At 52.5% G+C, this 23,401-nt stretch overlaps 1 protein-coding gene across 1 annotated transcript in view; it reads right to left on the reverse strand.

Annotated features, from left to right (window-relative positions):
* LOC138796417 (vomeronasal type-2 receptor 26-like) overlaps positions 1–18,828 on the reverse strand; it is a 58,858-nt gene extending 40,030 nt beyond the window's left edge. The window contains exons 1-4 of the mRNA XM_069976014.1: positions 18,771–18,828; positions 5,704–5,772; positions 5,533–5,557; positions 4,570–4,852 (exon numbers count right to left, since the gene is read on the reverse strand). Of these exons, the coding sequence (XP_069832115.1) occupies positions 4,570–4,852; positions 5,533–5,557; positions 5,704–5,772; positions 18,771–18,828 (435 nt within the window). The remainder of the gene's footprint in view (positions 1–4,569; positions 4,853–5,532; positions 5,558–5,703; positions 5,773–18,770) is intronic.
* Between the last annotated feature and the right edge of the window lie 4,573 nt (positions 18,829–23,401).

Raw genomic sequence — 23,401 nt, forward strand, 5'->3', positions numbered from 1 at the left:
CTTAGGGAACTTGGTTCTGTAATTTCTCTACCCTTGTATGAAATATTCTGTGATTCTTTGCTTACTGGTATTGTGCCGAGGGACTGGCGTAAGGCAAATGTAATGCCGATCTTCAAAAAGGGCTCTCGAACTTCCCCAGGTAACTATAGACCTGTAAGCTTAACGTCCATTGTGGGGAAACTATTTGAGGGGCTGATAAGGGACTACATCCAGGAATATGTAGTGGCTAATAGTATTATAAGTGATAACCAGCATGGTTTTACTAAGGACAGAAGCTGTCAACCTAATATGTTTCTATGAAGAGGTAAGTAGAAGCCTGGATGGCGGCGCGGCTGTGGATATCGTGTACCTGGATTTAGCCTGGAGAAAAAAAGGTTCAATCTCCGGAGGCGACAAGCCTTCTTTACAATGAGAACTGTGAATCTGTGGAACAGTCACCACAGGATCTGGTCACAGCAACAACCGTAGAGGGCTTCAAAACCGGCCTAGACAAGTTCTTAGAGCAAAATAATATAAATGCATATGGATAGAACCTATCACCCCTCCCCCTTCCCTGTATCCATCCCCTCCTTGGTTGAACTTGATGGACATGTGTCTTTTTTCAACCGTATTAACTATGTAACTATATATATATATATATATATATATATATATATATATTATATATATTTTTTTTTAAAGAAAATTCTTTTCTCTAACACCAGTATAATAAAAATCAGGCGGGAAATGCTGTCATGACATGTGATTGACTTCCTGACATCACTTCCTGGCCTGGCCACAATGCACCCGGTGAGTGGGGGTGACAGACGGAACGTGCACCGATTAGCCACAGGTGATTAGTAAATACCATCTGCGAGTGATTGGTGGGACTGACCTATATCATTCAGCACTAGATGGGACGTCATTACCCTCAGATGAAGGCAACGAAACGCGCGTCAGGGTGGTGGCGTCCTGGAGGCTTTACATCACTAAAATGTTCTTAGGAAATCGTGGGGTTAACTACTAGAGGGCATTTTTTTGAGCACACAGTCCATCAACATAGAAGTTATGATATTTGGTATGCACTAGCACTTTATTAATTGTTATAATATATAATATTGTGCTCAATGGATTTTTAAATATTTATTGTCTGCCCGTTTATGTATATTGCCTTGCCAGGGATTTTCAGCACATGTGATTATAATAGGATTTTGTTGTTACTGCCCCCAGGATAGCCACCGTTCTTGTTAATGTTTGGTTCTCTCTTAAAATCATGTTTTTATATGTAATTAATAAAGATTTGTTGAGCCAAATTCCAACTCCCACCTTCGTGGTTATTGTTTCTGAGACAGGCTCATTCCTTCTGTAATGCCAGGTTATCGGATCTCTCCAAAGAGGCAGCTGCACATACTCTTGATGGCATTATAGGGTCCGCACCTCACAAACCCTCTATATCCTCACTATATACTGCTATCCGCAATGAAGTACATACTAAACATCCTGACAAAACATCCCTTTTCAAGACCTGGGCGACCTGGACACAAGACCCTGACATGGCGGACACAATTTTGGAGGGGTGGGCCAGGGTCAGACAATGCATTATAAATGAGAGATGGCGGGCGTCCTACTTTAAATTGGCTCATGGGGCCCTTTATGGGTTTAACATCCTGCCATCTCCTTCTTTCCCAGACGGGATCACCGCATGTCCCAAGTGTCAAATGCCGTTGACTAACTTGTGGCATGGGGTGTGGAGCTGCCCATTCACTTCCCAGTTCTGGCAACAGGTGACAGATTATATTCACACCCACTGGAGGATACGACTCCCACTAACTCCACAGGACCTATTGTTTCACCAACCCCGCCCCCCAGATGACAGTGACGCCGTTAGTTATACCCCCCAGTTAGTGCATGTTGTACTGGTAGTAGCTCTCCGTTGTTTACTATTTAGTTGGCTGTCTTCTTCACCTCCGGACATCCCCATGGTCATAGACCAGCTGAAAATCTTTCTAAATGTAGATAGGGTTGACACGGAAAGACACAAAAACAAATCAACCAAAAAGTTTTTCCAGAAGTGGAGGGTCTTTATTTACAACACACTATGACCAACGCTCTATAGCAGATATAATGAAGCCGTTCCGCTTCACTGAGTGGTATTGTAAAGCTGATCTAGCAGGCACTCTGGGTCCGCTGAAACTACCGTAACTGTAAGACCCATGCCAACACCTATCTTTTGGGGGAAATAGAAACTTGAGAATGGAAAATTAAAATGTACTGTCTCTCCCTTCTGGTCAGGCTCGAGAGGGCCCACCCTGATGCTGTTAACTCTGTAATGATTGGTGTATGTGCACTGTCGGATGATGGTGAACCACTGGCAATGTTTTCTTGCAAATGTTATTTGTATTCCTGTTATGTCTTAAAAATGCAAATAAAAAGATTATTCAAAAAAAAAAAAAAATAATAAAGATTTGTTTGCTATGTAAATTCAGCATTTTTTTCTTTTTCTGGTGAAAAAAAGTGCTCTCTGCTGACATTTCTGGCCGAGACAGGAACTGTCCAGAGCAGGGGACTTTTTCTATGAGGATTTATAGAAAACCGAGACAAGAGTTCCTGTCTCAGTTTTCTATGAATGGATGGATACACTGGATTGATAGACTGCACTTGATTGGGGAGAAATGCCTTTCTCTTATTTCTTATACACAAGATATTGTATTTTATTATAGATGATCCGACCACTGAGACCCCCAAAATCTGAAGGGAGAAGACAACAGTCTAACATCAGACATCATGGAGCTGCTGGATGTGCATCTATGGAGCAGCTCCACTCATTGTCTATAGGAGCATCAGAGATAGCCAAGTGCTGTATTCTCCCGGCTCTGGTGACCCACTGCTCCATCCCTGAGAACATTGTTTTATAATCCTTAGAGGTCGGCCACTTTCCTTTCCCATCCGTCACATGTGCCAGGATACAGAAGCAGAATATGTAGTGCCAGACATCCCTGTGATAATGACTCTCTTGTTGTGTCCCGGTATGGGTGTGCCACTAAGTCTTATACCACCTGTCTAAGGTGTCACACTCTGGGATAATCAGTGTCTTTCCGCACCATCACAACTTGGTGTCTTACTCTCCCAGCTAAAGTGCAAGGGTTAACTGATTGGTTTTTCTGTTCACTGTTTTGTCCAGTCACTGGTGCAGGTACCTCACACACCATCCACCTATTACACTTCTTACTTCTCCTTTCTTTAGTATGTTCATCACCAAAAGGAGGTTAGACCCATTCACCCCAAAAAAACTAGTTAGTTCCTGGTGTGAGGGTCTTCTTTAAAGGATGACAATCAGAGAGTTTCTGAGGCAGTTTATATCTGGGCCTGGCCCAGGGCCAGAGCACTTGTCAGGAACCACAGCTATAGATTCCTTATGAGAGACTGACAAGTAACTACGCACTACTGAACCCAAAGGTGGGGTAACTATCACCTGGGTCAACCTTGCCTACGCCTGGGATCCTTCTTATCAAGTCAGGACAATCTAAAGTCAAGGGATTGACTCTCAGTGGGACAAAGGGCCTAAGCCAATGTTATCTTCGCATAGTAATTCAAGCCTTGGACTTGTGTTACCGAACGTGGCAGTCTCTGGGTTGGTTTGGCAAATGGTGGTCTTCTATTCAGTACTAACCGTGAGTATAAGGATTTTTTCTTACACTATTCCAGGAGAGTACTGCACTAGTAAGCACAATCCCCAAGACAGACCCTGTACCTATCTCAAGTCAAGCTAAACTTCTTTCTGCTATCAGTCACTACCTCAAGCACAACCTCTTCCTGTACCTGCACCTAGCAAGCTGTTATTTACCTGTCTCACAAAAAATGACCTGTAATACTTCAAATTAGATGTAAACCAGTTGACTGAAGAAGTATAAAACAGAACTTTAACACTTTGAAAATATTGTTTAATATCATACACTTTACCCAAATTAGACCATAAAAACATAAATGGGTCCTGCCACTCCACTCAATAACGGATGATAGACACAAGAGGGAGGGAAGGTTTCCATATGGCAATCACCAGCAGGACTTGTCTTCAGTCAGCTGTATACCATGTTAAATATCAAAGCCGGACACTTGACCGGGATGAACTTGCCCGGTGCTCAGGGATGACGTAAAGAGCCGGTGTTGATTGAAAACCAATGGAATCTTTGTTAAACAGAGAACCTAGTTGCTGTGGACAAGTGTTCGGCCTCAATTATGATCACGGTATACAGCTGATTGAAGACAAGTCCTGCTGGTGATCACTATATGGGAACCTTCCCTTCCTTTTGAGTCTACTTATCTACTTATCGATATTTTAAAAGTGTTTAGTAAAAATTATGTTTTATACTTCTTCAGTCAACGGATATTCACCTGCATTGCACTGAACTTCTCAAGTAAAGCCATTCCTTATGTAAGTGCTGAGTTTTGTACAAAATTTTCCACCGCACCCACACATTGGGGGTAACACCACTCCTGGCCATTGTGATAAGTGCCTAAATGCCCCAAAGAAAACACCAGAGTACATCTACTGAATATTACCTAAGCACCCCCGGGCCATGGCACACTTACCTGCATGTAGTTGTATAGCTTGAATATTGGTACTATGTTGTTGGTGTTAGAATCCCCGACAAATGCCGCCACTTCCCCGTAATTGACATTGCGGTAGTTAGGAGCTTTATTGTATCTTCCGGACAGGATGTTAAACACAGCGTGTAAGCTTTTCAATGAATCTCCACATGTATCCACTATATGATACCCCAGAGTGATATTGGGCAGAAGGTCGGGGTCCTTATTAATCTCATCCACAGCGAAGATGAAGGACAAGATGCTTCTATAGTTTTCATATCGAACACTGAAAAGGTGGAAATGTAAAATACTTAATAAGGGTATTTTCACACAACATACAAACAATGGCCATTGTTTTAAATAAAAATTGCATAGAAGTCTATGGACAGCGGCCGCAAACAATTGACATGTTCATTATTTTTACAGCTCTGTCAAACAACAGCGGTTGTTCAGTACATTGTGTGAAAACAGTGGTCGTTGTTTTCATAAAAAAGTATGTTGTGTGAACATAGCCTAAAACTGGATTAACACATTCACTTTGTTTAAAGGGGTACTCCAGGTTGGGGTTATTTTTAGTGTACGGCTGGGAAGAGGGTGGAAATAGAGGCCGCCGGTCACTTACCTCCCCGGTTCCAGCGCTGGTTCCCAGATCGCGCCGCCCCGTTCTCCTGTCCTGCTGCCGCTTCCTGGTCTGAGCTGTGGCTTGAGACCTGATGTCTGAGCCCTGATTCAGAGGCCAATGTGGGACCGTGCAGGACCCCCCAGGAAGCAGCAGCAAGATGGGAGAATGGGGCGGCGCGATCCGGGAAGCGGCGCTGGAATCGGGGAGGTAAGTGACCGGCGGCCGCTATTTCTACCCCCTCCCGGCCTTACACTAAAAATAACCCCAACCCGGAGTACCTCTTTAACCTCTTAGACGTCAATGATTATGCATTTTCATAGTTTCTTAAATGCAAGGTGTCTCACTTTTCAGCAGTCTCTTGACCATTGCCTGTTGTCAAGGGAAAACTATCTCAGAGCAAACAAAAATCATAGGGGGTGGGGCTTACCATGTGTTATGTGTAGGAGAGAGAAAGCAGGCATGAGAACCCCTGTGCTGTGTATCTGCAAGCTAAGCCAGTAAAAGATGATACTTACTGTTCCTCAAAGGTAAATCAAGTTTTCCTTCTAATCTCTTACTAGGTTTGTTGCGGTATTGCTGCCGCCCTTGTTAAGGGGATTGAATGGTAGCTAGCCAAGGCCCAGAACACACTTTGTAAATGTTCCTATTACTACTTTATACTAGTTGTTGGTGCAGGGCAAAATCAGAAGTTGTTCAGCTATAACTTAAGAACAGTAAGCCTTACTGGAAAAGTTCTTTAAAGGTGCAGATACAGAATACAGTCACAGTTCAGCACATACAATCTTTGAGAGTTTAGCTTGGGAGCCGCTCTGGCAGTCAATTTCCCCTTTAGATAACTCGGATTTCTGTGTTAGTGACTATACTAAAGTTTTTATTAGACTTTAGACTTTGGGCTTTAACAAAGTTTTAGAGTAGTTACAGGGTAGACTACCAAGGTGGGAACTGTCTACTGGAGAGAGGTCTAACAGCTTTGGATAGGTTGCAATGATTGTAGAAAGACAACCATTACTTACGGTAAAAGAATCTGACCTTGCAGCAGTAATAAAATGCCTGCTGCTCCGGATTTTTGCTGCCCCGGTTTTGCGAGCCAGATGTGGCTCTTTTCATAGCCGCATCTGGCTCGTAGATCGCCGCTGCTGCCCATCCTCCTCACCTACTAGCTCCCCAACATAGCACCTGGACATGCTCCTCCAATCCAATAAGGGTGAGAGCGTGGTGCTGCAGCGGCTCCACGCTCCCACTCTGCCCTGATTGGATTCATGGAGCACGTCCGGGCACTACGTCGGGCAGGCAGTACCTGACACTACCGTTGCGGCGCCCATATCGCAGGTGGAGGTGAGGAGCCAGGGGGGATGCAAGTGAGGAGACTGAGGGGGAGGCAGGGGGGAGGGAAGGGAGGAGACCGAGGGGGAGGCAGGGAGGGGCAGGTGAGGAGACCGAGGGGGAGACAGGGGGAGGCAAGTGAGGAGACTGAGGGGGAGGCAGGGGGGAGGGAAGGGAGGAGACCGAGGGGGAGACAGGGGGGAGGCAAGTGAGGAGACTGAGGGGGAGGCAGGGAGGAGGGAAGGGAGGAGACCGAGGGGGAGGCAGGGAGGGGCAGGTGAGGAGACCGAGGGGGAGACAGGGGGGAGACAGGGGGAGGCAAGTGAGGAGACTGAGGGGGAGGCAGGGGGGAGGGAAGTGAGGAGACTGAGGGGGAGGCAGGGAGGAGGGAAGTGAGGAGACCGAGGGGGAGACAGGGGGGAGGCAAGTGAAGAGACCGAGGGGAGGCAGGTGAGGAGGCAGGGGGGAGGCAAATGCACACACTTGGCTTGCTGGTGCTATAAGATGCATAAGATAATGTGTGTGAGGGGGGGATCAGGTGGGGTAATATGTATGTGAGATCAGGTGGGGCAATGTGTGTGTGTATATGTGTGTAGGGGGGTCATGTGGGATAGTGTGTATGTGTTTGTGGGGGGGTAAGGTGGGGTAGTGTATGTGTGCGGGGGTCGAATGGCATAGTGTGTATGTATGGGGGTCAGGTGGGTAGTGTGTGGGGGGATGGGGGTCAGGTGGAGTAGTGTCTGTGTGTGTGGAGGGGTCAGGTGGGGTAGTGGGGGGATGGGGGATCAGGTTCAGTATTGTCTGTGTGTGTGAGGGGGTCAGGTGGGGTTGTGTGGGGGGTTGTCAGCTAGTGTACTGTGTGCAGGGATGGCGGTCAGGTTAATTGCAGGCAGGAGGGGAACTTTATTACTATGGTGGGTACAGCAGGTGCATTATTACTATATAGGAGGCACAGCGGAGTGGGCATAATTACTTTATGAAGGTTACAGCAGGGGGCATTATTACTATATGGGGGTACAGCAGGGGACAGTATTACTATATGGGTCACAGTAGGGAGCACTATTACTATATGCAGGGTAAAGCAGGGAACAAAATTACTATATAGAGGCACAGCAGGGGGACAATATTACTATATGAGGACACAGCAGGGGACATTATTACTACATGGGGGCACCGCAGGGGACAGTATTACTATATGGATGCACAGCAAGGGGACATTATTACTATATTGGGGCACCGCAGGGGACATTATTACTATATGGAGGGTACAGCAGGGGGCATTATTACTATATGGGGTACATCAGGAGCATTATTACTAAATGGGGGTACAGCAGGGGCATTATTACTTTATAGGGGGTGCACAGCAGGGGACATTATTACTATGGGGGTGCACAGCAGGGGCATTATTACTATGGGGGTGCACAGCAGGAGGCATTATTATGGGGTGCACAACAGGGGCATTACTATGGTGGTGCACAGCAGGGGGCATTATTACTATATAGGGGGTGCACAGCAGGGGGCATTATTACTATGTGGGTGCACAGCAGGGGAATTATTATTTTGGGGGTGCACAACAGGAGACATTATTACTATGGGGGTGCACAGCAGGGGCATTACTATGGGGGTTCACAGCAGGAGACATTATTACTATGAGAGTGCACAGCAGGGGACATTATTACTATATGAGGGTGCACAGTAGGGAACATTTTACAATGTGGGGTAACACAGCAGTAGGCATTATTACTATGGGACACAACAGCGGAAATTATTACTATATGGGGGCACAGCAGAGGATCCTGCATACAGGGGACACTTACCTACCTACTCACTGACACCAAGCAGTGGAATTACTACTGTAGGGGAGCCTATAAGGAGGGAAAAGGGAAGGAAGTTGAAGGAAAAGTGAGGAGCCTAATATGTTTGTCTGGCAGGTTCTGAAGAGATGAATTGCAGCTGGAAGAAATCATCATGGTGGTCTGGGCCGGATGGAGGAAAGGGAAAGAAAACAACTCAGATCAAAGAAGACGTCACCGGTGAGTCACTGAATTAGGTTTTTGCATTTTGTAGAACGTTATCTGGTAGGAGTTCCCCGAGGTAGAAAAGGTTGGGAAACACTGGCCCAGAGGATAGGAGTTAGGGCAGACCTCCCAGAAGCTGTGTGTACAGGGGGAGCTGTGAAGGAGCTGCCTGGGCAGTGGTGTGCACCATTACCGATGAAAGTGACCCTGACAGGAGCCAAGGGCGGGTGGCTGCCTGTGTCTGCTTAGCCGCAGTAATTATTAGTGGCGGCAATAGAGCTGGGCTAATAAAGTGGTCATTGGGGTTACAAGCTTCTGCACTGGGCTCCTTCACTATCCGCATATGACGACACTCAGAGGGCCCGGGCCCCGGATGTTTTAGGACCCTAGCAATGTCTCTGCCCTGCAGTGATGAGCACGTGGAACGGCACTCCCAGGAATACTTGGTATCAGCTTGTTAGCTGATAGGAGACAACCCATTTGCCAGAAAGGACTTGGCAAAAGCAGAGGGGCACTTTATCAAGATGCAGGTTATCCAACCACTGACTTGACTTTACTTATTGTGGAATGCAGGACTTTATTGAAGATTAGAAACTGATGATTCCTTTTTTGAGTGGACAACCTGGATTCTTCCGGTGGCCCTTATGCAGTGTCCCAGAACCCAACCCATGTGCCACTATATATGCCGTATCTTTGCTTTATGGGACACACTTTTTTGTGCATCTCATAAATTGAAAGGGGTAGTTGGTGGCATTCTAATTATTCCGATCACCCTCCGCCTAGCCAATTTCCAGCAAACCCATGTCAGGCTAGTACTCCTTGGGTGCCGCTACTGCTAAAAGGGAACCCTCAACCTTTCCAAACTAAGGGGCTATCCTGTTCTTTCCATGCCCTGAATTCTTCAGGAGATTAAGTCTTCAGACAACAATTTGGAGAAGAGCAATTATACCGACGTGCCTCACAACAAACAAAAGAAATACAATTAAACACACAATGCCCCATGGCCCACATTACAATTGATTAATTTGGGGGGGTGGGAAGAACACATATTAGGTATCGCGACATACAACGGTATATTTCTAGCAGTAACATTAGGCTCCTGACTGGGTATCACAGCCAGACTCCTGCTGCTTGATCTCATGGACTCAGTGACTGTGCTGCTCACTCCAACAGTACACTATTGTAGGAAACAACCCCGCTTTTCATCTCTGTATCCATTTAGATGAGTCCAAATCCGAAATACTCATCCAATTAAAAAAAAAATAATGTTTTGTCACTAAACCAGTTAATACTTTGGATGCATTTTTAAATTATTATTTTTTTCTTTTAATATTAATAAAACCTGGTCTGATGGTTATAGACAATTGAAACCATTAACTCCCATTCAGATGTTCTGTTCGTGTTTTCATTGAGCACATTGGGTAAACATCTATAGTGCAGGGAAATAGAAGGCCATTCCTTCATACAAATGGCTTTTAATACCTCAATATTTCCCAGATGCCTTGTGTGCACAGCCCTCTCACAATTATGTCACAATATCTTCATAGTGTGAGGGTCACAACTTTGACCTAGCCAGAACTTTGTCTAACTGTGTATCTACATGCATCTAGGTCTTCAGGTTTTGTAGCCTTTCCTGGAATAATATGTCACTATAACACATGACATATCCTATGGTGTATGAAACGTGGCTGCCATTCAGGCATAGTTCATATTAAGCAGTTAGCAGCCAAGCTTTAAAAGTATATAGAAAATGTTAAAAGTTCCGAAATGGTGCTGCTATAGTATAAAATGTTTATTAAAGCATAAAAAAAAACAGCAATATGTTTCTTTTTCGAAATGGTCCCTTCATCAGGCCAAAAAATGCTTCATATAACCTAGCCTTGCGAGCCTTTATTCGATTGGCAAAGCATCTTTATGGCAGATGATTTTGAGGGGTTTGTTTTCTAGAAAGGGAAACGTCTAGTCAGAAAAAGAACTGCTTTCATCTTTTGGATAGTAGTGTGTATACCATGGGTGCTAGGAACTTACCTGGTTGTGCTCCAGCGACGTCCTCCCTGGCTTGAGCGCAGCGCCGCCTTTCAAGCAGGGGCCACATGACGTCACAGTTACCCGACGGCGTCCCTGGTTACCAGTGGCGCCGCGGGCTCCAGGGACACATGGGCGCTCAGCTGAGTGGTGTTGTGCTCAGGCTGAGTGACAGACGCTGCTGCCACCCAGCCTGCAGCTTCACGTGTGTGTTGGATCAGGACTCAGGAGTCTGGACCAATTGCGTTCTGATCCGGGCTCCTGGTCCTGTATTTAAAGAGCCAGCGGTCATTTTCTCATCGCTGGCTATTAAGGTTCAAATCCTGATCCCAGCTCCCCCTTTCTATTCATGCGATCCCCATACCTAATCCCTCTGCTTGCTTGACTTGTTACCTGACCTCCCGCCTGACCTTTGACTACCCGTTTGATCTCCGATTTTGTACCGCGTTGCCTGTTTGGTTCTGACTTGGCTTGTTGACTTCCCTTTATTGTGTTTGCTTGTCTGTCTTGTTCTGTGTTGCACTTATTTAGTATAGGGAACGTCTTTGTGGTTGTCCGCGGCTGCCTAGGGCCGATTGAGGCAAGTAAGTAGGGACAGTGGGTGGGTTCAGACCTAGGGCCCTCTGTCTCGTCTTGTCCCGACCTCTCCGTCCTGACAATTGGTTTCCAAACTGCGGCTCTCCAGCTGTTACAAAACCACAATTCCCATCATGCCTGGACAGCTAAAGCTTTGGCTTTGGATTTGGATTTGGCTGTCCAGGCATGATGGGAAATGTTGTTAGTAGACTCATGGTGTATACTATTGTCAGCAAAAAAGTGTAGCACTGTATACAACTGAATAAACTCACTGAGAACCATTAGACTGTTGCTCTATGACACTGGTATAATACTGGAACTGTGCTGTATTGCAGATGTTTTTTTTTCCTAGTCCTATAAAGGACTCTTGGATATTGAGGATATAACTGTTTGTGGTTTGTTGAACCTAATCGTCTGCCTGAATAACCACAGTAAGCCTACACCACCTTTTTCCCTGCTCCAGCAGCTCCACCTGACAACTAACAGAGTACAACTGAGTCATGCATCTGGATATCTGGGTCTATATACCCCAAGGTCATCTGATCCCTCCGGCCAATCATTGCTTAACAGGATCTCCAGGACCTTTCCCTGCCTGTTTAGATGCTTATTAAAGCCTCCAAACATCCAGGAATGAGACTATCAATTGTATTCAAGCTCCAACCGGTATTTGAGTATGGAGTACTTCGGAGTACACTGATATTCAAGCTGGAATGAGCATGTTTGCTCATCTCTGGTCCAAATCAATTGATCAGCTGTTAATCAGTTCCCCAAAACCAATTAATAAAGAGAAGAAAGCGAGAAGTATATAAGTAATAATTATTGATTGAAAACACCCTTGAAATCATCAATCACATTTTATTAGTAACCAATGAAGAAATCCAGGTCATTTGGAAATATTCTGGTACTTTTTCTTGCATTTGTTATGGTCACATTAAGAGTAGAAGCCACACAGGTAGATTCTGAAACCTTCAGGACTGAGTTACTAGACATTTGGTTTGTATTATTGCTTTTCTCTCTTTACTATCAGTGAGATAAAGTGACCTTGTTACATGGAGATGGTGACAGGGAACGGATTCCCCCGCACTTGGTGTCATATCTCTGGATGCATTGTGCTCTGGATCGGACCTTGTGCACCTTCTCCAGTTACCTGCAGCAGCCACATTTACTGCTCAATAAGGGTAGGTTCACACTACGAAATCCGAGCAGAGAATTTCCAACGGATTCCATAGCTTGTACCTGTTGACGGCCGCGTGCCTCTCCGCCCGTGCCGTAGACGGGCGGATTCCGCATTCCACCGAAAAAATTGACATGTCAATTCCCTTGGCAGATAGCGGAATCGGGCTGCACATACACTAGAATGTTGTCTATGGAGCTGGCGGAAAGGTGCGCAGCCGTGAACTGGTACGAGCTATGGAATCCGTTGGAAATTCTCCGCTCGGGTTCCATAGTGTGAACCTACCCTTAGTCAAGAAAAGCAGCTGAGAGTTTTCTCTGCTCTCTGTGCTTCATACCTGGAAATGGTTTTCTGTGGAGTCATTTTTAAGCATAACTGTGAACAGGCAGCTAAAAAAAACGTATACTCACCTTCCTTGCCCATGATGCCCTCTGTACTGACAGGGAAAGGTCTGGCTGCACAGCAATTCCTGGTGTTGGTGTCAGCACAGACAGTAGGTAGCCATAACGGTGTTCCCCAAAAAAACTGATCGGCTGACCCACCACCTCCCTATACCAACACTGACACCAGGAAGTTCTGTGCATCAGTACCGGGCTCAGTTATAATGACAGCAGTGGGGGAGCCAGGACAGTGAGTATTCTTTATTCCACCTGACTGAGATTAGTTATGCACAGAAATTAATCCCTAAAAAATCTGAACCTTCCACATTTTCTCTCCCACAAATAATAAAACATTTCAGCCGGCAGTGTAAAGTTCCAATGCAGAATCTACAGTCAGTGATGGAGAAAATACTTACTACCAACAGAACATGTATAAAAATTTCAAACTGTCAAACTTTGAAAAAATCTTAACATAATAATGAGCGGAGATCAGGCCGGCCAGAATGACGTCTCCTTTCTTGTAATAATCATATTCATATTTAGGTTCAAATCTACGTAGGCGGCATCCAGTATTATTGTCTCCATGAGATTGTACAGGTAATAGGAATATAAAGAGATAAAATGCAGTAAGAGCAGGAGAATAATTCATGACACAGACAAGGTCTCTGCATCCAGTAGATCCTCACAGGAGAGGCACGGCAGGCAGGCTGCCGCTGCTTATATCCATTGCCGGGGACCGATTTAGACTCACAGACAGCAGCGCAACAACCAGAAGCGTAAGAAAAAAAAAAAAAATAAATAAATAAATAAAATGTGTGTAAATTTACCAGTGTTCTCTACAGAAAATGTGCTCAGGATTTAACTCTTTAATCTCTTTGATCTGAAGGGTGATTCCTATACTGTGTGAATGTGGCTTATTCCTATATTGTGAGATATCCTGGGGTGGTTAAGAACAATCTGAAGCCAAAAACTACTCAGATCTCCAGGTCTCCAGTCTCATGGTGTACAAACATTGAATTTTCATGGTCTGAATGTCCTCCAACCCCAGGGTAATGACAATATTCTAAGGCTGCATTCACACGTTTCGTGTTCCGCACAGAACACGGCCGTGGAATGCCTGTAACGGACTTCTCCCCTCGCCCGGGCAGCATCTGTGATAAGATGCTTGGAGCGGAGGAATTGTGGGAAAAAGTCCGTTACAGGCATTCCACGTCCATGTTCTGTGCGGAACACAGAACATGTGAATGCAGCCTAAGACCAGAGAGGAAAGATCATTGGACTAAGAGAACCAGGATGGATGTAATGATTTGAGTCGTAGATCCACTGGACCACCGCTAGGAATGGCATAAGCCACTGCGGGGAGCAAAGTCTAAGGGGCCTCTGGTCTTCACCAGTTCCCACTGCAAGACAAGTCGCTACCCCTGGCTTGGCTTGCTATTAGCGGCGGATGAGGTGTAGCAGGAAACAGATAGGCAGGCAGGAACACAATAGGACTCGCGAAAAGGACCGAGATAGCTGTCACAGGCAGGATCTGCAGATGGCAAGAATCACGGGCAGGAATCACGGAGAGCTGGGACCACACACTATGGGAAGCATGCAGGACAGGTGCAATTAATTATATCAAAGGTGATTAGGTGCAACCAATCAGGGACGCACTGTCCCTTTAAATTCAAGCAGAGCCAGCGCGCGCCCTAGGAGACGGGGACACGCACGCCAGCTGGGAGAGGAGTAGCCGTCTATAGGGGGCCAGAGCCCGCCGGACCGCCCAAGCAAGGACGCAGGCGCAATGGGGGAGGGAGCATCCGGGGACCACAGTGCGGCTGTGGCAACAGGTACGAGCTGCAGATCTGACAATGGAGGTTTTCATGAATTGTTGCCTTCTAGGTTGTTCTCACCAAAATGTTAGGAAGTGTTGGTGTGGTGTAGCCTTGTGTGAGGGGGATGTAGGTTCTGAGGTGTTATGGCTCCTACTGTCAACCGGTCACTCGGTGGATGATAGAGAGTGACGCCACTGCAATGGTGGTTGCCAGTGCCAGGAGGACACACAGATATAGGGGCACATCTGCTTTTATTTTAAGAGGGTCGGCTGTGCTGTTTCCCCCGTGATCAGTGACCTGCCGGGTTGCGAGGGGGTCCCTTGGGCACTTGTCATGGTGGTCTGGCGTAAATTTCTGACCCGACCGGACTGTCTGTACCGCCACCCACAGAAAGGGGAGTTAGCCCAATGTAGTAACAGTGGAAGAATCAGTTACCATAAATAAATGTTCTTTACTTAAATAAATTCTTTGTACAGCAGTTGATAATAAACTTTTTGTTATTTTGAGGCAAATGGTAGTGAGAGCTGGAGAAAGGTAGAGGACCGTGTTGAGTAGAGTAGAAGAGGTTTCAGAGTAGCGGAGAGGAGTGTGTCATGAGAGCCCCAACCCAGTGTAGTACTGTGCTCTGCTGGAACTTTCGGTGAAGAAAGTGAGAAGAAGTACTTGAGTGAAGAATATTTGTGCCGTGTGTTGACCATGCTCTACCTGTTGTCCTGCAGTGTCGGGGTACCCATCCTAACAAGGTGACACAAGCCCCAGTCCTTTGTTACCTGAGTTGTGCAGAGTGTCCTGACATGTTCTGGTCCATCTGCGTTGCGAGATAAAGTGCCTAGGCTTACTTTAGCAGCTTTGCCCTATCCGCATCAGTTCCTCTATATTGGGCAACTGTCCTGCACTGTTAGGACTTGTTCATGGTGTGGGCTGGGGTGATCTCTGACTTTATCCTCCTGTAGAAGTGCTTAACACTGCATCGTGGTCCTTAGTGTTACTGAAGTCTCTGTGTCTGGCATCTGTGTCTGCTCACTTCGCTAGACAACCAACAACTGACTACTTGGTGTTCCTACACTTCCTCTTCCCGTGTGACTACTTCCTACAGGGCGTGTGTGTAACAACTCCTGTGAGTGGTGGGGTAGAGAGTGTGAGAGAAAGAAGGATAGAGATAGGTCAAAAAGAAATTCCAGCTCTGATAGGTAGAGAATAAACAACATAATAACCCTTTGTGACCTGCAACTGTGCAATACACGTAAGTAGAATAAAGAGCGACATCTAGTGGTAAACACACGTATAATACATACCACTTGTTTCTAGTTCAGACTTTTGCGAAGGGTGTAAAGACTAAGGAACACCCGTGGTGGGACAACACATACTCCCCCACTTGAGAAAAGCTATCCACGGTGTAACATCTAGAGTAAAAGGCTGGATGGAGAAGGTTAAGGCACAGCAAGGGTTATGACCTGAAAAACATTATATAAATAACAATTGAATACCTTTGTAACAATGGAACAATAGTGCAAAAGGCAATAGTTAAATCGTCCATTGTACAAACAACTGGTCATCAAGAGTACTTGAGAGCAACATATGTACAATAGGATAAGTCCATTAGTCCATGGCTTTTTCATAACATCCCTAACTATCTAAACTAAGCAATCCTAACTACACTATCATAAAATTGGGCTGGTGGTTAAGTTGCAGGGTAAGTAGAGAGGTTTAGCACTGAGGAGCACTTCTCCTATGGAGGGCAGAGAAGCTGGAGCAGGATATGTTCTGGAATCTTCAGTAACTGTTGGCTGGATAGACAGGTCTCGGTCACCACACAGTTTCAGCCTGTTGCAATGGACATTAAAGGGGTATTCCCCTCAAAAGCAAAAAAATGTAATGCCCCCAAACCTAGTTATTCTTACTCACCAAGTCCCCCCGAGTATTTTGAGCCATCTCCCATCTTTCTAGCTGCTGCCGTTCCTGAGTTACAAGTTTTTCTAAAACATGGTCTATAATCAAGATAGGAAACTACATTTCCCATCATGCAATGCTTATGTCTGATGATGGCAATGTAGCAGAGCTGAGATGGTGATGGCATAGCAGAGCTGAGATGGTGAGACGGTGTAGCATAGCTGAGATGGTGATGGCATAGCAGAGCTGAGATGGTGATGGCATAGCAGAACCGAGATGGTGAGACAGTGTAGCAGAGCTGAGATGGTGATGGCATAGCAGAGCTGAGATGGTGATGGCATAGCAGAGCTGAGATGGTGATGGCATAGCAGAGCTGAGATGGTGATGGCAGAGCTGAGATGGTGATGGCATAGCAGAGCTGAGATGGTGATGGCATACAGAGCTGAGATGGTGATGGCATAGCAAAGCTGAGATGGTGAGACAGTGTAGCAGAGCTGAGATGGTGATGGCATAGCAGAGCTGAGATGGTGATGGCATAGCAGAGCTGAGATGGTGATGGAATAGCAGAGCTGAGATGGTGAGACAGTGTAGCCCCCCCCCCCCCCCCCCCCCCCCCCCCCCCCCCCCCCCCCCCCCCCCCCCAGAGCCCCCCCCCCCCCCCCCCAGCAGAGCAGAGATGGTGATGTAATAGCAGAGCCCCGCCCCCCCCCCCCCCCCCCCCACCCCCCCCCCCCCCCCCCCCCCCCCCCCCCCCCCCCCCCCCCCCCCCCCCCCCCCCCCCCCCCCCCTCCCCCCCCCCCCCCCCCCCCCCCCCCCCCCCCCCCCCCCCCCCCCCCCCCCCCCCCCCCCCCCCCCCCCCCCCCCCCCCCCCCCCCCACCCCCCCCCCCCCCCCCCCCCCCCCCCCCCCCCCCCCCCCCCCCCCCCCCCCCCCCCCCCCCCCCCCCCCCCCCCCCCCCCCCCCCCCCCCCCCCACCCCCCCCCCCCCCCCCCCCCCCCCCCCCCCCCCCCCCCCCCCCCCCCCCCCCCCCCCCCCCCCCCCCCCCCCCCGCCCCCCCCCCCCCCCCCCCCCCCCCCCACCCCCCCCCCCCCCCCCCCCCACCCCCCCCCCCCCCCCCCCCCCCCCCCCCCCCCCCCCCCCCCCCCCCCCCCCCCCCCCCCCCCCCCCCCCCCCCCCACCCCCCCCCCCCCCCCCCCCCCCCCCCCCACCCCCCCCCCCCCCCCCCCCCCCCCCCCCCCCCCCCCCCCCCCCCCCCCCCCCCCCCCCCCCCCCCCCCCCCACCCCCCCCCCCCCCCCCCCCCCCCCCCCCCCCACCCCCCCCCCCCCCCCCCCCCCCCCACCCCCCCCCCCCCCCCCCCCCCCCCCCCCCCCCCCCCCCCCCCCCCCCCCCCCCCCCCCCCCCCCCCCCCCCCCCCGCCCCCCCCCCCCCCCCACCCCCCCCCCCCCCCCCCCCCCCCCCCCCCCCCCCCCCCCCCCCCCCCCCACCCCCCCCCCCCCCCCCCCCCCCCCCCCCCCCCCCCCACCCCCCCCCCCCCCCCCCCCCCCCCCCCCCCCCCCCCCCCCCCCCCCCCCCCCCCCCCCCCCCCCCCCCCCCCCCCCCCCCCCCCCCCCCCCCCCCCCCCCCCCCCCCCCCCCCCCCCCCCCCCCCCCCCCCCCCCCCCCCCCCCCCCCCCCCCCCCCCCCCCCCCCCCCCCCCCCCCCCCCCCCCCCCCCCCCCCCCCCCCCCCCCCCCCCCCCCCACCCCCCCCCCCCCCACCCCCCCCCCCCCCCCCCCCCCCCCCCCCCCCCCCCCCCCCCCCCCCCCCCCCCCCCCCCCCCCCCCCCCCCCCCCCCCCCCCCCCCCCCCCCCCCCCCCCCCCCCCCCCCCCCCCCCCCCCCCCCCCCCCCCCCCCCCCCCCCCCCCCCCCCCCCCCCCCCCCCCCCCCCCCCCCCCCCCCCCCCCCCCCCCCCCCCCCCCCCCCCCCCCCCCCCCCCCCCCCCCCCCCCCCCCCCCCCCCCCCCCACCCCCCCCCCCCCCCCCCCCCCCACCCCCCCCCCCCCCCCCCCCCCCCCCCCCGATCCCCCCCCCCCCCCCCCCCCCCCCCCCCCCCCCCCCCCCCCCCCCCCCCCCCCCCCCCCCCCCCCCCCCCCCCCCCCCCCCCCCCCCCCCCCCCCCCCCCCCCCCCCCCCCCCCCCCCCCCCCCCCCCCCCCCCCCCCCCCCCCCCCCCCCCCCCCCCCCCCCCCCCCCCCCCCCCCCCCCCCCCCCCCCCCCCCCACACGCCCCCCCCCCCCCCCCCCCCCCCCCCCCCCCCCCCCCCCCCCCCCCCCCCCCCCCCCCCCCCCCCCCCCCCCCCCCCCCCCCCCCCCCCCCCCCCCCCCCCCCCCCCCCCTGATGGGTACCTTGCCTGAAGTAGCTTCCATTTAGAGAGATCATGGCGAGGGTCAGTCTTGGGGCCATCTTCGCCCTGTTTGCTCAAAGCTATCATCTCTTAGTGGGCAAAGCAGTCGTAGAAAGGAGGCATCTCAACATATTCCCACTGGTCTTCACAAGATGGTTCTTCACCAGTTTGCAAGTGGGATAACGCATCAGCATTCACATTGGTCTTGCCACTGCGGTACTTGATGATGAAGGTAAAGTTTGCTAGGTGTCAGGCCCATCTCTGCTCCAAGGCAGCTAGTTTAGCAGTGTTGAGGTGCGCCAGAGGGTTGTTATCTGTTTACAGGCCCGTCTCTGCCATGAGGCGAGGTGAAGTGTTCGCCTCAGGCGGCAGATAACACAGCCCTTGAGGGGGGCGGCATCAGCGTCCTGTGTCCTTATCATTACAACTAGTTACGGCTCAGTGCCCGGCCGTGTTTCCTGTCAGTTGCCTCATGAGAAGCGCTGAGGAGGCACTGGAAGCCTCGTATTCACAGGTATTCACATCACATAAGGCATAGATATAGTGTCTCCTGCTGTTAACCCTTTCAATAATGCAGAGTTATTATACTCTGCATCACTTACACACTGTAGAAAAGGAAAAGTTAACAGCAGTGGGGACGCTATATTATGTCTTCTCTGCACTGCCGACCTCCGAGCTGACCTCAGCATAGTGCAAGAGCCGGAGAAGAGGCATAAAAGTCATGTTCTGCTCTGCTGTTAACTCTTTCTGTATAGTAGAGGCCGGACGTAACGTAGTTTAAGGGAGGCCGGCATGACAGGGAAAATGGCACATAGTGGGTTAAAATGGAAGGTTCGGCTAGGGCGGGAGTTGCTAGGGGTGGAGTTGGTTGGGAGGGGAGGTGTTATAGGCTCCTACTGAGCAGGGTTACCACACGTGAGGGAGCAGTGGAAGAGTGTGGACGTGTGACCCTGTGAGAAGACAGAGAACTCCTTACCCTGATGGCGCTGTCGGTTCCTGAGCTGCTGCAGCACCTGAGAGAGGCGGCGGTGGCGTTCCCTGACCGAGCCTGGCTGGATACACAAGTGCAGGCTATCCTGGCCACCCCTGCTCCTTCATCGGCGGCTGGCTCCCCTGCTCGGTCTGCTGGGGATCTCTCGGCGGGCGGGTCTCTTGATCGTGGGCCCTCCATGGACTGCTCTCCGGAGGTGGAGGTGAGCCCCCCCCTTCCTGCCCGGCAGAGGAGCTCGCGGCGCTCCAGGCCTCCAGCCCGCCTGAGCCCTTCTTCTCCCCCTAGCTCCCGGCGCCGGCGCAGGAGCCCCCGCGGGGACCCCCCAGGGCGGGCTTCCCTCCCCACCACCCGGGGTCGGGCCGCCCGCCCTGTGAGGAATCCGAGAGCGCGGCCGGGTGCTGCGGGCCGGGGGAGGTCTCCGCCCCCATCCTCGGGCCTCCTCCCCCTGCCCGGACGTCGTGGCCAGCTGAGTGCGGCAGGCGCCCCCGGTGATGACCTGGCCGGGCCGTCTGCCAGTCCTGCCCCCGGCCTTCTGATGTCCCAGGTTCTGCCGCGCCGGCCGCAGTCGGTGGCCGGGCGCTCTAGTGATGACGTCATCAGCGGCGGACGTCCTCGCGCTCCCATGCGGTCCGCTGTGCACCTGCCTTCTAGCGGCCAGCTTGCCGGGGGGGAGTGGGTCTCTCCTGCCTCTGCTTCCTCTTCTCTGGCCTGCAGTCCTGAGGTGGTGAGGGATCGTCCGGTGCCTGGTCCCAGTGGTCGGATGCAGCCTCAGCGTATGGATCCGGAGTCTCCGGCTGTCGGGCCCACAGCACCTGGGCAGCCTGGTGAGTCTATGTTATCTGTGTCTTTGCCTGCTAGTGTCTGGGGGGGGGGAGGTTTGAGTCAGGGGGCGCTTGCGACTGGAGTGGGTCAGGGGGGTTAGGCCCTGGGGCGGGTATGGGACCAGGCTGGCTGGAACTCCTGTCGGGCCTTAGGGCGATTGTTGCGGGGGGTGTTGGGGGTCAAGGGGGGTCACCTGCGCTGGCTGTAGCGGGTCAAGGGGCGGTGGGTCCTTCAGGTGTGGCGGGGTCAGTTGTTGCGCAGGCGCCAGTGGCTGCATGGTTGGGGGTTCCGGCGGTGTCTTCATCACCGGCTGTAGTGGGGGGAGCCGCTGTGGGTGAGCCGGCAGGGGTGGCGGTGTCGGTTCAGACCGATCGTGATAAGGAGGTTGATTGGGTGCGGCTTGACGATAGGGCAAGGGGTGAGGTGTACGTCTGTTTTGAGGGGCCGTTAGGGGCCCATTTGAAACAGGACGTTAAGGACAAAATCTGGCGGGACGAATATGTGGAGATTTTCTCCCTGCTCCCGCTGGAGAAGTTCAATTTGGATAAGGGTAAGCGTTTTGAGTCGAAAAAGGAGGAGGAAGAGAAGCGCCGGTGGCGGCTGATACCTCAGTCGTTCGCCAACTGGCTCCAGGCGTTTGCTATTTTGGCAAGCGTGATTGGCGAAAAGGCTCCGGCTAATTGCTCGGGCCTTTTTTGTTATCTGGACTCTATTGGGGAGGCATACCGGGTATACGGCGGTCAGGCGTGGCTTCGGTATGATGAACAGTTCAGGCAGCGGAAGGCGGTGCGGCCGAGTATAAAGTGGGACCAGAAGGATATTGGTCTTTGGTTGCGGGTTATGGGGCCTTCGCGGCAGGTGCAGCCCTTTCAGGGAGGGGCCGGCGTGGCCGGCCTGTCAGCGTCGCAGGGGCAGTCTTCCCAGTCGGGAGGGGGGGGGGCGAGCCGGCATGTGCTGGCAGTTTAATGACGGCCAGTGCAAGTACGGGACGGCCTGCAAATTTAGGCATGCATGCGGGACGTGTGGAGGGACCTCCCACGGTTCTGCCCGTTGTTTTCGGTCAGGTAAGGGACGTGGTGCTAGACAAGGGGGTGACGCCGGTGAAGGTGGGCGCGATGCGCCCCTTTCTAGACAGGTATCCGGACAGGGTCAAGGCGGAGCTGCTCGTTAGGGGTTTTTCGGACGGTTTTGTTATCCCGGCTCCTCCGTATGCGGTTCCCTTCTCGTTGCGGAACTTGCGGTCGGCCTATTTGTATCCTTCGGTGGTTTCTGAGAAATTGGCGAAAGAGGTGTCCTTGGGTAGGATGGCGGGCCCCTTTTCTGACCCCCCTTGGGGGGACCTGGTTGTGTCCCCACTTGGGGTGGTCCCCAAAAAGGAAGCGAATAAGTTCCGGTTGATTCACCATCTTTCTCACCCGCATGGCAGGTCGGTTAACGCTGGTATAGATCCGGAGCTGTGCTCCGTGGTTTACACCTCGTTTGATGCGGCAGTGGCGTGGGTGCGGGAGTATGGTCAAGGGGCGTTGATGGCGAAGGTGGATATTGAGTCTGCTTTTCGTCTTCTGCCTGTTCATCCGGTTAGCGTGCGTTTGCTGGGCTGCTACTGGGAGGGCGCCTTCTTTGTTGATAGGTGTCTTCCCATGGGCTGCTCCCTTTCGTGCGCTTATTTTGAGGCGTTCAGTTCATTTCTTGAGTGGGTGATTCGGGATCTGGCGGCGGTGAAGTCGGTTATCCATTATTTGGATGACTTCTTGTTTGTCGGGCCTACGGGGTCGCCCATTTGTGGTACTCTGCTCGGGACTATGGAGTGGGTTGCGGGTCGGTTCGGTGTGCCTCTGGCCAGGGAAAAGACGGAGGGTCCGGCGACGGTGCTCCAATTCTTGGGAATCACTATTGATTCCGATCGGATGGAGTGCCGGTTGCCTGATGACAAGCTTGAGGCTCTGAAAGTCGAAGTGCGGCGAGCTCAGGTCTTAAAGAAGATCCGGTTACAGGAGCTTCAGTCACTCCTGGGCAAATTGAATTTTGCCTGTCGCATTCTGCCCATGGGGAGGATTTTTTGCCGACGTCTGGCGGGGGCGACTGCGGGGGTGTCGGCGGCACATCATTTTGTCCGTCTGACGCGGGAATTGCGGGAGGATTTGGGGGTGTGGTCTTCCTTCTTGGACACCTATAATGGGAGGTCATTGGTTATGGCCCCTGTGGTGGATAGCTTTGATTGGGAGCTTTTCACGGATGCGGCTGGAGGTGTGGGTTTTGGGGCCTACTGCAGGGGTCAGTGGTGCGCTGGGTTGTGGCCCACGGCGTGGGTGGAGGCGGGCCTGGTGCGGAACCTGGCTCTCCTGGAACTTTTTCCCATTGTGGTTGCGGTGTCCGTTTGGGGGGACAAGTTCCGGGACAGAAAGGTGCGTTTCCACTGCGATAACCAGGCGGTGGTGTCGGCCATCAACTCAGGTTCGGCTTCTTCCCCTCCGGTGATTCGTTTGCTGCGTCATTTGGTCCTGAGTTGTCTGGCCCTTAATTCTTGGGTGGTGGCGGTTCATGTCCCTGGGGTTAGTAACTCAGTTGCGGATTCTCTTTCTCGCCAGCAGTGGGATCGATTCCGGTCGTTGGTCCCGGAGGCGGATACGGACGGGGTCGTTTGCCCGGAGCATCTGTGGAGGCTTGTCTGCTGAGGGCGGGAGAGCTTGTGCGGTGTTCCCTGGCGGAAAGTACCTGGAAAGCATATTCGTCAGCATGGGAGGAGTGGCGGGCCTGGGAGACTGGTTGGGGTGATGTGCGATCTGATCAGGAGCGAGTGTTGGCGTTGTTGGGTTGGT

This window comes from Dendropsophus ebraccatus, chromosome 7 (assembly GCF_027789765.1).
Source record: "Dendropsophus ebraccatus isolate aDenEbr1 chromosome 7, aDenEbr1.pat, whole genome shotgun sequence".
NCBI lineage: Eukaryota > Metazoa > Chordata > Amphibia > Anura > Hylidae > Dendropsophus > Dendropsophus ebraccatus.